General features: G+C 37.0%; 1 protein-coding gene across 2 annotated transcripts in view; it reads left to right on the top strand.

Moving 5' to 3' along the window:
* The first annotated feature begins 12 nt into the window (after nt 1-12).
* Nucleotides 13-11,549, top strand: part of GABRG2 (gamma-aminobutyric acid (GABA) A receptor, gamma 2) — a 72,713-nt gene continuing 61,176 nt past the window's right edge. For both annotated transcript variants that reach the window (XM_014948042.1, XM_014948041.1), the window contains exon 1: nt 13-138. In XM_014948042.1, the coding sequence (XP_014803528.1) occupies nt 32-138 (107 nt within the window). In that variant the 5' untranslated portion in view covers nt 13-31. The remainder of the gene's footprint in view (nt 139-11,549) is intronic.

Below are 11,549 nucleotides of genomic sequence, written 5' to 3'. Positions count from 1 at the left end.
GGGGGGGGGGGGAGGGGGGGAAGAAAAAGAGATGATTCCTCCAAATCCAACAAGCCTGGGGAGCACTGCATTCTTGAATCCTGCATTTTCTCTCAAAATGATGGTGTGGGCACTTCTGTTCCTCTCTCTCATCCACTGGTAAGATGTGCTTTCTGATTCTGTATGGGGGGGGTGGGGGGGAGGGAGGGCTGGGGGGTGAAGAATCTGTTTGCAAATTTGCAGAGCTGTGGTGAGAATGCCGGGGGTTTGGACAGTGGCATTACATTCATCTACCTCCCAGCAGCTGAGATCTTTTAATGTTTTATTTCTCTTACAATTGCTGTCGCTCTGAAATGAACGGGGAGGGTAAGCTGCGGGCGTGTATGATGGTGGTACGTGCCGGGTGTTTCACCGAATTTGATGCCATATTAACGACGCCTTTTATGTCTGAATTACTGTTTGCTACAGTGCATGGAGTTCTAATGCAGCTGTGTTTTGCGGGCAGAATGTCAGTGCGTTCACGCTCGTTTTCACCTCAGCAGCCACATCATGGCTGTGCCCGGGCTGGGGCTGCTCGTTCCGTCTGTGGGGAGCCGGGCGAGGCTGTGGGTCCAAGGACAGAGCCGCAATCCCCCCCAGCCCTCCCCGGGCTCGGAGCGCGGCGCTGCCCGCGACCCCCACCTACCCCAGGGCTTCCATGCTGATGGAACAGCAATAGGACATAACAATCTCCGCTGATCATAAGAGATGAATGTTTACAATAGCATTTACCCCCCCCCCCAACACATGTACTGTTTGGAGACAACCTGTGCGTGCTACATACGTGCATTGTATACATGTAAAGAGGTAAAAATCTGAACAGCAGAGGAAGCAGTAGTTTCTCTGTGGATGAGTAGAAAGTGGAGGGGGGAGTGAGCACTGCTGCAGTGCCAAGCACTACGCTGAACCAGGCATTCTCGCAAAAAATTGTGGACTGTGCATTTAACAGGTTAGATGAGAAAGTAGCACTGCATTGCAAAGTACCTGGCCTTCTCAGCAGTAACAGACTGTTCCTTACAGCTGCATAAGCCATGTTGTCATTGGAACATCAGAGAAGTTAGTGCACACTCTCTTTTCTACTACTAAGGCTGTATTCATACAAATTCGTTCAAATTTACCTTCTTTCTTCTCCTCTCCTTTTACCTGGACACTACTATACTGAAAAGTGGGTTCTTCCTGTTTGCTTTTGATCATTCATTTAAGAAAAATCAGACTTTGTAGTTGCAGTGGTAGGATTTTAGTTCTTAGCAAAATAAAAGGCCAAAATTATTGGCCAGGGAAATTAAAAGTTGCTGGGTTTCACAGTAACTTTCTTCACGTAAAAAGGGCTTTGTGAAGAACTCCTATGAAAAGAAGCTTAAAATGGTTGAAAATGGAGTAGAAAGTGAAATAAAACTTGGTGAGCCTACCATGAGGAATACTTTGTTATTGGGAGTAAGACAGGTGTAAGCTACCTCTGATTCTTACACAGTCATTTATGATCACCATGTGAACACACAACGGAAAATGAGCTTTTACAGGGTTTCATAAACACAGGGTCTCAGAATATTTTGACATAAAACTTCCACTACAGTAACCCCAGGTATTTATTTTAACACACTTCCCTCTTTTCACTCATCATTCAGAATAACATAGACTGAGAGGAATTTTGCCAAAATTATTTCATAAGTGTTCAAAGAAACTCTTCATAATGCAAATTAAAGTTTTATCTCAGTAGAAGACTATTTTCTGTTCATAACCATCTGATAGCCAAGATGGTTTCCTCTGACAGCTTCCTGACCTCATAGTTTTAAAGAACAGATAATAGACAGAGAAACAATATTAAAAAGCTACAAGCAAAAGGGAAAATTTTCCTTACTGCTTTATGAAATATTTTAAATGATTCAACATGCAAATATGATTTTAATTCTAATAATCAGGACACTTTTCTCCTTCTGTTGTGGAAAAAACCTTACTATCAGTTTTGGAAACTCATGGACCAAGACAGAGTTACAGAAGTTGAATTTAGATACCATTTATCTATAGCCAGAATCAACGTTTTTCTTTGTTAAAAACTCATCAAACACTTCAGAAAGAGGGTAATATCATTGTATTATGAGTCACTTGTCTTGGACACTGAAATTCTTAAAGGCCAATGCAACTGAACACTAATGTATGTGCTCCATGTTATGTATGTGGGTAAAAGTGTTGACATCAATCAGAATACACATGAAAGTTTAAGTATTTGCAAAATATGATTAAAGTAATTGAATTAATGAAAATTGATTACCAATATTTTAAGGAAGTTTTTCCCCTATTAATACAAAAAATACTATCTAGAGAAATTAATTGTTGCATGATATTTAGAAGATTAGAGAAAGAAGAGGAAAGTTAAGGCACCATTCAGGCATTAATGGAAGTAGTTAAAATTCTAGCATTGACTTTAGCAAATCATGATTTGAATGAATTCAGAACAAATTACATTACAGCCCTGCAGTATTTTACCCTTACAATAATTTTATGTATTTTATTACATGAAGAGAGTACATCCTTACAACTGTGCACACTAAAGTTTTAGGTAGTGCTTTCTTCCAACTTGTTTCTTGACATGTGTAATTGTACTGCAAACGTCTTGCATAGAGCCCCCCATCACCCCATCACCCAGGCTACTCTAACAGCACCGTGCAGCCCATCATACTGACAGAAGCTGTGTTTCAGAGAAAATGAGTCAAATCAAAATCCAAATTTCTGAAAATTGTGCATGAAAATCTTGGGGTTTAGAAATGCTTTAAAAATGGAAATAAAATAGTTTAATATTTGCACACATCAATATGCAGTTTAACTGGGACTAATTATTTGATTACACTTATTGAACATGTAATAGGTAATTAATATGTTACATGTAATAGAGCTCACTTAGCAGCAAAACTTTCAAAGAGATTTGAAGCTATACTCTTCACACTATTCACATATAGGTTTTGTTAGCTATTTTTTGCATAGTCCTTAGCTATAACAAATTGTCAGCAAAAATCACATAAACACAGTGCAAAATAATGTCCAGATGTGAAATTCGGGACAGTATGTACTTTTACTTTTTCACTTGTCAGTGCTCAAGTAGTGTCCTGGCAATGTTTCTATGCTGCAGCTAAATATCTAAAACTGAAACCTGACTGACCAGAAAAAAGCACAAATAATCATTTTATTATGAAAATACTTTGGTGCATATGTGAATATATGTATTTTTACTAGTAAATTACTGAACATGGGAGTTAATAAAATTGTTTTGTTCTTGTAAAGCACTAGCAGAGTCAGTTGGGTTCTTGCATTGGGTGATAAGTGATATAGTAACAATGATTGAAAGGGGCATGAATATCCCTGAGCTGAACAGTCATTTAGCATTACTGTAAAGGTTCCTAACATCGGTTTGGTATTAATCCTGGAGCTGTAGTTATTCATACACAAGCTTCCAATGCGTTCACACAGCGTATAGCACCAATATTAATTCAGAGGTCCCACTGAAGTCACTCAGAGCATTACTGGATTAAGATGTTGCTCAGCAAGAGACAATTTCTCAACTAACGAGGAATGGTCCCTTTTAAAGAAGGGTAATGACAGAAGATGTGAATCTAGGTCCTGCTAAATGATGACTTCATCCTTGTATATCATGCTATGATATTAAATATTTAGTGCTGACTGGCCTACATACTACAGTGTTTGTTTCAGCAGAGTGGAGGACACAGGCTGTATGGACACAGGACCTGCACTCTACTTCATCATTTGAGGGGTAGTGAAGAGGGTGAGACTGCCTTTGAGTTTTGCAGAGCCCTGCTGCATTCCTGACTGCTATCAGCTGGGACACAAACTTGGAACAACTACTATTGTAATAAAAAGACTACTAAAAACGCTGACCTAAAGTAAATTTGAACAATTAAGTAAAATTCTCATTATCTCATTATTAATAATTTGATGGAAAAAAAAGATTACAGACACTGTTTCCCTACTTGCAAGTATATAATGACTTGGAGATGCGGATTAAGCCCTTTAACTAACTTCTGCTTTAGTGATTATATCCCCTAACCATAATCTGCATGCCAAAATTAATGTATTCCAAAATACTCTAATGAATATGGAAAATAAAGTTAGAAAATTAGAATGAAGTTAGAAAGTTTGAATCTTTGAAAATCTGAGAAGTGAAACTTTCAAATAAAAAAACTATAGAAACTAACTCCAATAAAAATAGCTTAGGAAATAAACGTACTCTTTTAATGTAGCATTTCCCATATGACTCATGTTATATGTCTTCTTGATGGCCATCCAAATCATGCTTTTGGGTTCTTAACTTTAAACTGTTCTTGATTAGTGCTGATCTGGAAAAAATGTCTTGTTGATTTGGATTGTGGTTGTATTGTTTTCCTCTTTATGCTACGTTTGCTCTGTTGGCATATGTCAAGAAATTCTGTACCAGTTGCACAAAAATTTAAAAGGGAAGAAGACTCTGACAGGAGTGAACAGAGAAGGGAAAAGAAGCAAATGTTGGGTCAAAGGAAACTCATTCCAAGTCTCAGTCCCAGTACAACTAAATTCTTATATACTTAAGTAATGACCACCACTTTCTCCAACAAATAACTGAATTGTTAATTGAAAGCATAATAAAGGATTAGATAAAGCATTAGACACAGGTGAACAGTAACAGATGCACATGATTATAGGAAGGTTGATTTTTTTTCATATTTTGCCTCTTGTGCCTGCTTAGAATACATCTGTACTGATCACTATCAGCACAGTACCTTGTAGGGACACATTCAAGGAAGCTCTGCAGCAGAGGCAGTTTTAAGGCCGATCCCCCTGGCTGGCACTGTCCTGCAATGGGGAGATGCTCTACCTCATCCGAAGCGATCTCGGTACCCTGTAGCTTTTCCCTTGCTATGTTCAGCCACTCCAGCTATAAATACCCAGACACAAAGATTCTGTCAGGGTGAGCATTCGATAACTAGACTGTACTGTGGTTCTCTGCTTCATCGGTATGGTCTGTACTGCTGTACCCACAGCCCCACTCAGTCTTACACAGCAAAAGAGCTGGATTATGTGAGAATGGCAGTGAAAATACAACGCTAGCTGGGGGCTTGCTTAATATGAATTTGGGCTTAAAAAAGATATAAATTTTAAAAAATGATTGACATAGGGATGTTAGAAGTGAAGTTTTCTTTCAATTTTCATGTTTCATAGCCTACCTAGTAAAGTACTTTTTAATGGACATTTATTGCAATATAAATTCCCTTTAACACAGATGGTAAAGTTTGATTGTCCGTTTTCCCAGTTATTTCTCCTAAGAAATCAACACCCTATCCTACACCTAATGCTGAAAATCTCAGCAGTTTTCGTTATCTCCTCACACGATGGACCTAGTTTTATCCTCTCAATAATTCCTGACCAAACGAAGTCAGTCTGTTGCTGAGGGAAATTTTTTACAGGTAGCTACATCTTCATAAGTAAGAACTGGGAAATAACCCAAAGTTAATTTATAACTCAGTAAGAATCTTCAAGAAGTGTTTCTTACACTGCATAATGCTTTTACTTTTTGCAGAAAGCTCTCAACCTCCATTCCAGCCAACTGATTTACAATACATCTAGACACTTTTTTTCTTCATTCCTTCATTTTTATTCTGTATACAACATCAGCTTTGACTTTACACTCCACTTCAGCCCACAGACTGTAATGTAAATTGATCTCAAGTGGCACATAGGTCTTGTCCTGGCCTTCTGGACATAAAGGAATTTCTCTATTCAAGAGCAGAGCTTGTTTTCCGTGAATGGAAGCTCTGAACAAGAACTAGGGAGACTTTGTGGCAGTAAAAGAGAAAAAGACATGTTTATTTATCTCTTTTTATAAAAGATACAAAAACTGATGATAGAAATAGACGTCCAGGTAACTTCACTGGAAGTAGAGGTATGATTCTGGGCTCAAAGGTGGAAGCTGTTTACTTAAAACAAGATACATTCTTTATACAATGAATAAAAAGACTGCAGAAAGTACCAGGAAAGAACCATAAATTTCAGAAAAGAATTCTATCACAATAATCAGGTAACTATAATTATTATTGGGTAAGGAAGAGCCTGTTCGACAGAATAAGACTAAAACCAAACTTGTTGATCAGTAATGAAATTAGGGACTACAATTGCCCCCAGTGAATATATCCAAAGCACAAAAACCGGGGTGAGGAACAGCATAAAGCATCCATTCTAAATGCACATATTTTTTTGACTCTAGACTCAATATAATGAGTGACTTCTGATGATGCAACATTTGTTGCATGTTTCCTTTTGATACTGGATTATGGCCCGAATTGTCATGATGCTACTAAAAACCATACCATTACAGTCTGAATTCACCTGGTGTGCACACCTATAGAGGCACATTGTCCTTACAGGTGTTTTATTTAGGTGAGCTCCTGGCTCAGAAGAGCTCTGGTGCAGTAAGTAGCAGCTTTGCTGTTGTTTGAACTGGGTCCAATTTTCTATTTGTTATGTGCAGAAGTAACCTGCTTGTTTGATTCTTCCAATTAAAAAGAAATTCAGCTTTGCCAGAAGGCGGAGAAAACAGCATTTAATATTATCTTTGGAAACAAGAAAATAATATTACTTGCTTTTAAACTTGTCATATGAAGTGGTTAGAAATTCATTTATATCAGAATGTGTAACCATTTCCTTCAATGTGAGAAATGTACAAAAAAACATTTTTTTTTATCCATATGAAAAAAAGAGTGGGAAGAGGGAGATAGTGGGTACATATTTTCACAAGTTCCAGCACCTGCCAACTGGCTGAGACAAACTGAGGTAGAAGAAGGGCGAAGGTGGTAGCTTGAAGAAAGCTATTGAGAGAACAGTGAGGATTACATCTAGTGTGATTCTGGGGTATTTGTATAGTTGTGATGGGAAATTAATATGCAAGTCTTGTCAGACTAAATATTGGGTATTCAGTCTGACACACAGTGATATCCTCTTATTTATATAACTGGGTAATACTTTTAACACAACTACTGTCAAAAAAATGAGGCTTTAATGCTGCTGAAAGCCATCAGTGGCTGCATAAGCAGAAGAGAAATGTAGCAAACACCTTCCCATGTAAATGACTCCCTCAGCTGCATAACGCTTTTTCAAATGATGTCCTAAGCAACACAGAAAGGATTGACTACAGAACCATTACTTGTTTTCTCTTCTATAAAGGGCACAAAGCACCAAACGAAATTATCATTGGCTGCCTGAAAACTCATGAAAATGGTTTTCTTTCTAATCAGTGGGGTAATGCAGAGCCCGAAGATTATGTAGATTCAAAAAGAAAAATACTTCAAAGGCCGTTAAACTCCGTGGTAACATTCTGTTACAGGAACTCTCTAGCTGTATGTTTCTGGAAGTAGAGAGCTTTTGCTAGGGAAGCATTGTTTTATTCGTGCTCTGATCTTTTGCTCTTTTCTTCTGCTATTGGCATCTGCCAGATGCAAAATACATGGCACAATATACAGCTGATGTGACCCAGAGTAATCATTATTAATCACATTATGATTACTGCAAAGTCATAGCGGGTAATAGAACTTCAGTAATTTATACAAGAATCTCAATTCAGCAAATGATTATCATTAAGGAAGAAAATCACTAATGTACAAGTCAGATTTTCTTCTTTACAGGATCAGTTCTATTTTTTCAGATTTAGTGGAAGGACATTTTCACACATATTCAGTGAAGTACAACAAAATGCGTAGGCTTAGCTGTGAAATCTGGCCATTGTATACGAAATTAATATTACTCTTACAAGAGAGAACTTTCATCTGTTCACAGACAGCTAGCAAAACATTAAAGGAATAGCATTTTTACAAAACCTAAGCCAACATATACAGATTATTACTGGAAATAAAACATCAATATATGGGAAAAAAAGCTATTTAAAAGAAATGAAGAATAATGATCATTTGGAAGGAACGGAATGAGAAGATACATACTTTTTATACTTGCATTAGATCTTTCCAAATGATGGAGGTAATCGTGTATGAAATTGTATTTTTACTGAATGTCATCTTGGACTTTGGTGTGAACCCTTGAGATGAAAGGCCAGCTCTTTTCTGATCTTTTCATCATCTTAAGCTTTTTGAATGCTCCATGTTCTACAGAAAAATACCTAAGGTTCTATACATTGATGAGAAATGCATCTTAAAAAGAATCTCACACATAGCCAAAAAACCTGACAGAATTCTCTGGAAAGCAGAGGGTGACATGAGAAAAGGAATGTTTTCCTTCAATAGTGATTCAATGTTATATTGTGTAACACAAATGGCATGTTCTGGTCATATGAAGCTTTTGTTAATCTGTAGTAAGATATCTTCAGATCTAAACAGAAATCTGCCTGCTGCGACAGATTGAGGATTATCTACTGAATTCCACTTCATTTAATTCCCTTAGATTATTTTTCAAGAGAGAGAGAAAAAGAGATAGGAAAAAGAATGGAAAGAGAACAATTAAGAACAATTAATATTAATGAGATAATGCTAGAAAGCCTTACTAAACTAATCAATGTATTATTCAATATATTATTAAGTGATAATGCACTTCTGGGACCTACTGATCCATGCATACGTTTGATAAAGCTGGAGAAAGTGTCACCAAACCAGAATGAATTGTACTCATAATGGTCAGATAAAGACACCAGTCATCTCTTGGCCGTTTCGAGTATGCCCTATGAGAGGGTGGTATAAGATGTACTTTGCTTCTCCTCTCCAAAAACTGACTAAGGCACAAAACATTTTACACTGTAGATTAACACTGAAAAGGCTTCCATCGGGTGTACAGCAGACAAGGGAGAACAGTTCATCAAGGAGCCTGCAACCATCTTTCCCCTTCTGGTATCCTGAACAATGTTCCCAGTTTCTACTTTCTACTAAACTTTCAGCATTCAAACACCCTGTCTGTGCAGAAATTAATCACCTGACCCCAAAAAATCAATAATATAATTCCATATGCAGATCATTAGCTCATGCTTATTTGTGGTAATGGCCAAGATTTTCAAAACAATTGTGAAACCATTACCCAAATAGATAACCACACCAAAGGCAAACAAGCACACAAATGTCAGTGAATGAAGAATGCCACCAAATAATTGATATATAATTAAAATCACAGTCAGTTTGACCTACAGATGAATCACTGATAGCTCTTAAAGTTACTTAATACAGAGAGTAAGGCCTTTAGCTATGAGCCCAGAAAGGGTGTAGAGTAACCGCGAGTAGAAGGCAGAACTGAAGGAGATAAGGGAGTGAATTACGAAGGCTGGAATTATACAGCATTTTTAATATAGTGACAAGAAGCCTGCTATTACTTCAAATAGAAATCCAGTGCAGGGATTCAGAAAGATGAGTTATTATGATCAAATTAACGAAGATGACAAATGCAGGGCAACCTTTGGCATAAAGGGAAGACAGCATGTGTGTAGGTATTGGAAGTTAAGAGTCCAGGGAAATGCCACACTCAAATAAGAACACAAGTGAGAAAGCTGGAAGTAGCTCTGAGTTACGCAATAAAAGGAGAGGGAAGCAGAGAACGTAACTTCCCTTGCTATAATAACTAACTTTGGTTGGAGGTGCGGTCATGCCGTAAGATGGCTTGGAAAAGAAGATGAGGCTTGTGATCAATGTAATAATATACGCTGCCAAGAATTGTCTTAGTAACTGAACTTGAAGACTGAAAAGACACCTTTTGGCTTCTGGATACATAACGGAAATAATGCATTTTGCTCCTACAGCCTGTGAGGGCTGTGAACCCAAATATGTTTGAGTATTACGATTTGGTTTTGTAACGTAGTAAAGGAATCACTATTCTCTTGGAAGGTAAGGATTTGGAAGAGGGAAAGGTTACCAGCAGTAAAAAATACTGCTGCTATTTTATTAGACGAAAATAATTAACTAGTATCAAAAACTGCACTGTATTGGATAAACATATTGGACATCTGTAAGCTCTTTGGGGCAAGGACAAACTAACCTTCTGTTAATCACGTTTTTTTTTTTCCATTTTATTTCCCTGGTTTCTAAGTGAATGCTAAAAGACCTCACTAAGCAGTTTTAAAGACAAACTGTGCACTTAAAATTACTTAAAACCTTAATAAAGCTCTAATGCAGCACATGAGATTAAAGTTACCACAAATCTTTAGGGCCAAATTCTTAACTTCCAAGTCCAGCATAACTAATAAGGCTCTGAACACCATATTTAAGAGGCAATGGTGAGCAACATCTTCTCTGCCACTGGTTATTGTGATACAGATCCACAACTTTGCCTCCTTGATGTCAAAAGGTTGTAAAACTAAGAGACCTCTGTTTCACCCAGGTGAGGACAGTGTTTCTTTCCTCTCGAGAAGCCACCACTGCCTCTAAAGAGACTTCATTTCTCAGAAATTAAATTAAGCAATTCTAAATTATTTGCTATTAATATCCAACCACTTTTAACCACTTTTACACCCGCTTAATACACTGTTACCACTTTATATCCAATCACTTTTACTCTGGGTATACTTCATAATAAGGATTATTTCTATAATGAGTTCCAGAATTTACAATTATTAAATATCAGTATATTACTATACACATCTAGATATTATATGTGTGAAAACAAATTCTATATGGATTTGATTTTAAAAAGGAATAGGAATAATTTTAGCCTTACAGATTTCAAAAAGTGGATTTTATTTTAAGCTTTGAAATAAAATTAATCTTTGGCCAGAAACCAAGAATTTTAGCTCCCATGGTAACTTTGGAAAAGTTCTGAGTATGTCAAGGCTTTTGGAGAGTATTAGAAGAGAAAATTGTTTGCAGCTTTAATCATACAATTTGTTAAGGGAGAAAAAAAAAAAAAAGAAAAAAGAGGAAACACACTATACTTGTAAAATCAATTCTTCTGTTATGGTCCCCAAAGCACTATCTCTTTCTATATGCCTATAGTAGATAAGCAGCAGAGGTGATTAAATTCAATGCAACATATGCAAGTGTTACCTGCATATGTAATGTTCTGAGCTCCTCAGTAAAATAGTAATTAAAGGATTTAATGAAAAAAAAACCAACAAACCAGAAGCTTAATAGTCAAATTATGTCCAATCATAAATAGTACATATTTTAAATGGAACTTCTCCGTTTACCTGCAAGAATTCCAAACAGTATGTGAAGAATATATGTCTTTAATAAAGACATCGTGTCTGCAACGACACCTTGGGAAACTGGCTGAGGCAGCTACACTGGGGTTCATTTTGCAAAGTTTTAGACATTCAAGCCTTCATCCAGGAAAGCACTTTCACTTGTATTTAAATATTTACCAACATTGTTTTCTGCACCAGGATCTGAATACTGAGCAGTTGAAAGTATGAAAAGCACAATCCTGAAAAATCTGACAGATACAAGCTAAAAATGCCAACAGTGCCAGTAAGTGTATTCCAGTTACGCCCTCTCTTCTAAATTATTTCACTGATAATGTCTCCTGGAAAACTCTCGGCCTTGGAATAGCACCTGTTCTTTATTTAACAA

Source organism: Calidris pugnax, unplaced genomic scaffold, assembly GCF_001431845.1.
Source record: "Calidris pugnax isolate Ruff unplaced genomic scaffold, ASM143184v1 scaffold27, whole genome shotgun sequence".
Taxonomy (NCBI): Eukaryota; Metazoa; Chordata; class Aves; order Charadriiformes; family Scolopacidae; genus Calidris; species Calidris pugnax.
The sequence above is the reverse complement of the archived record's forward strand: the minus strand, read 5'-3'. Positions and strand labels throughout refer to the sequence as shown.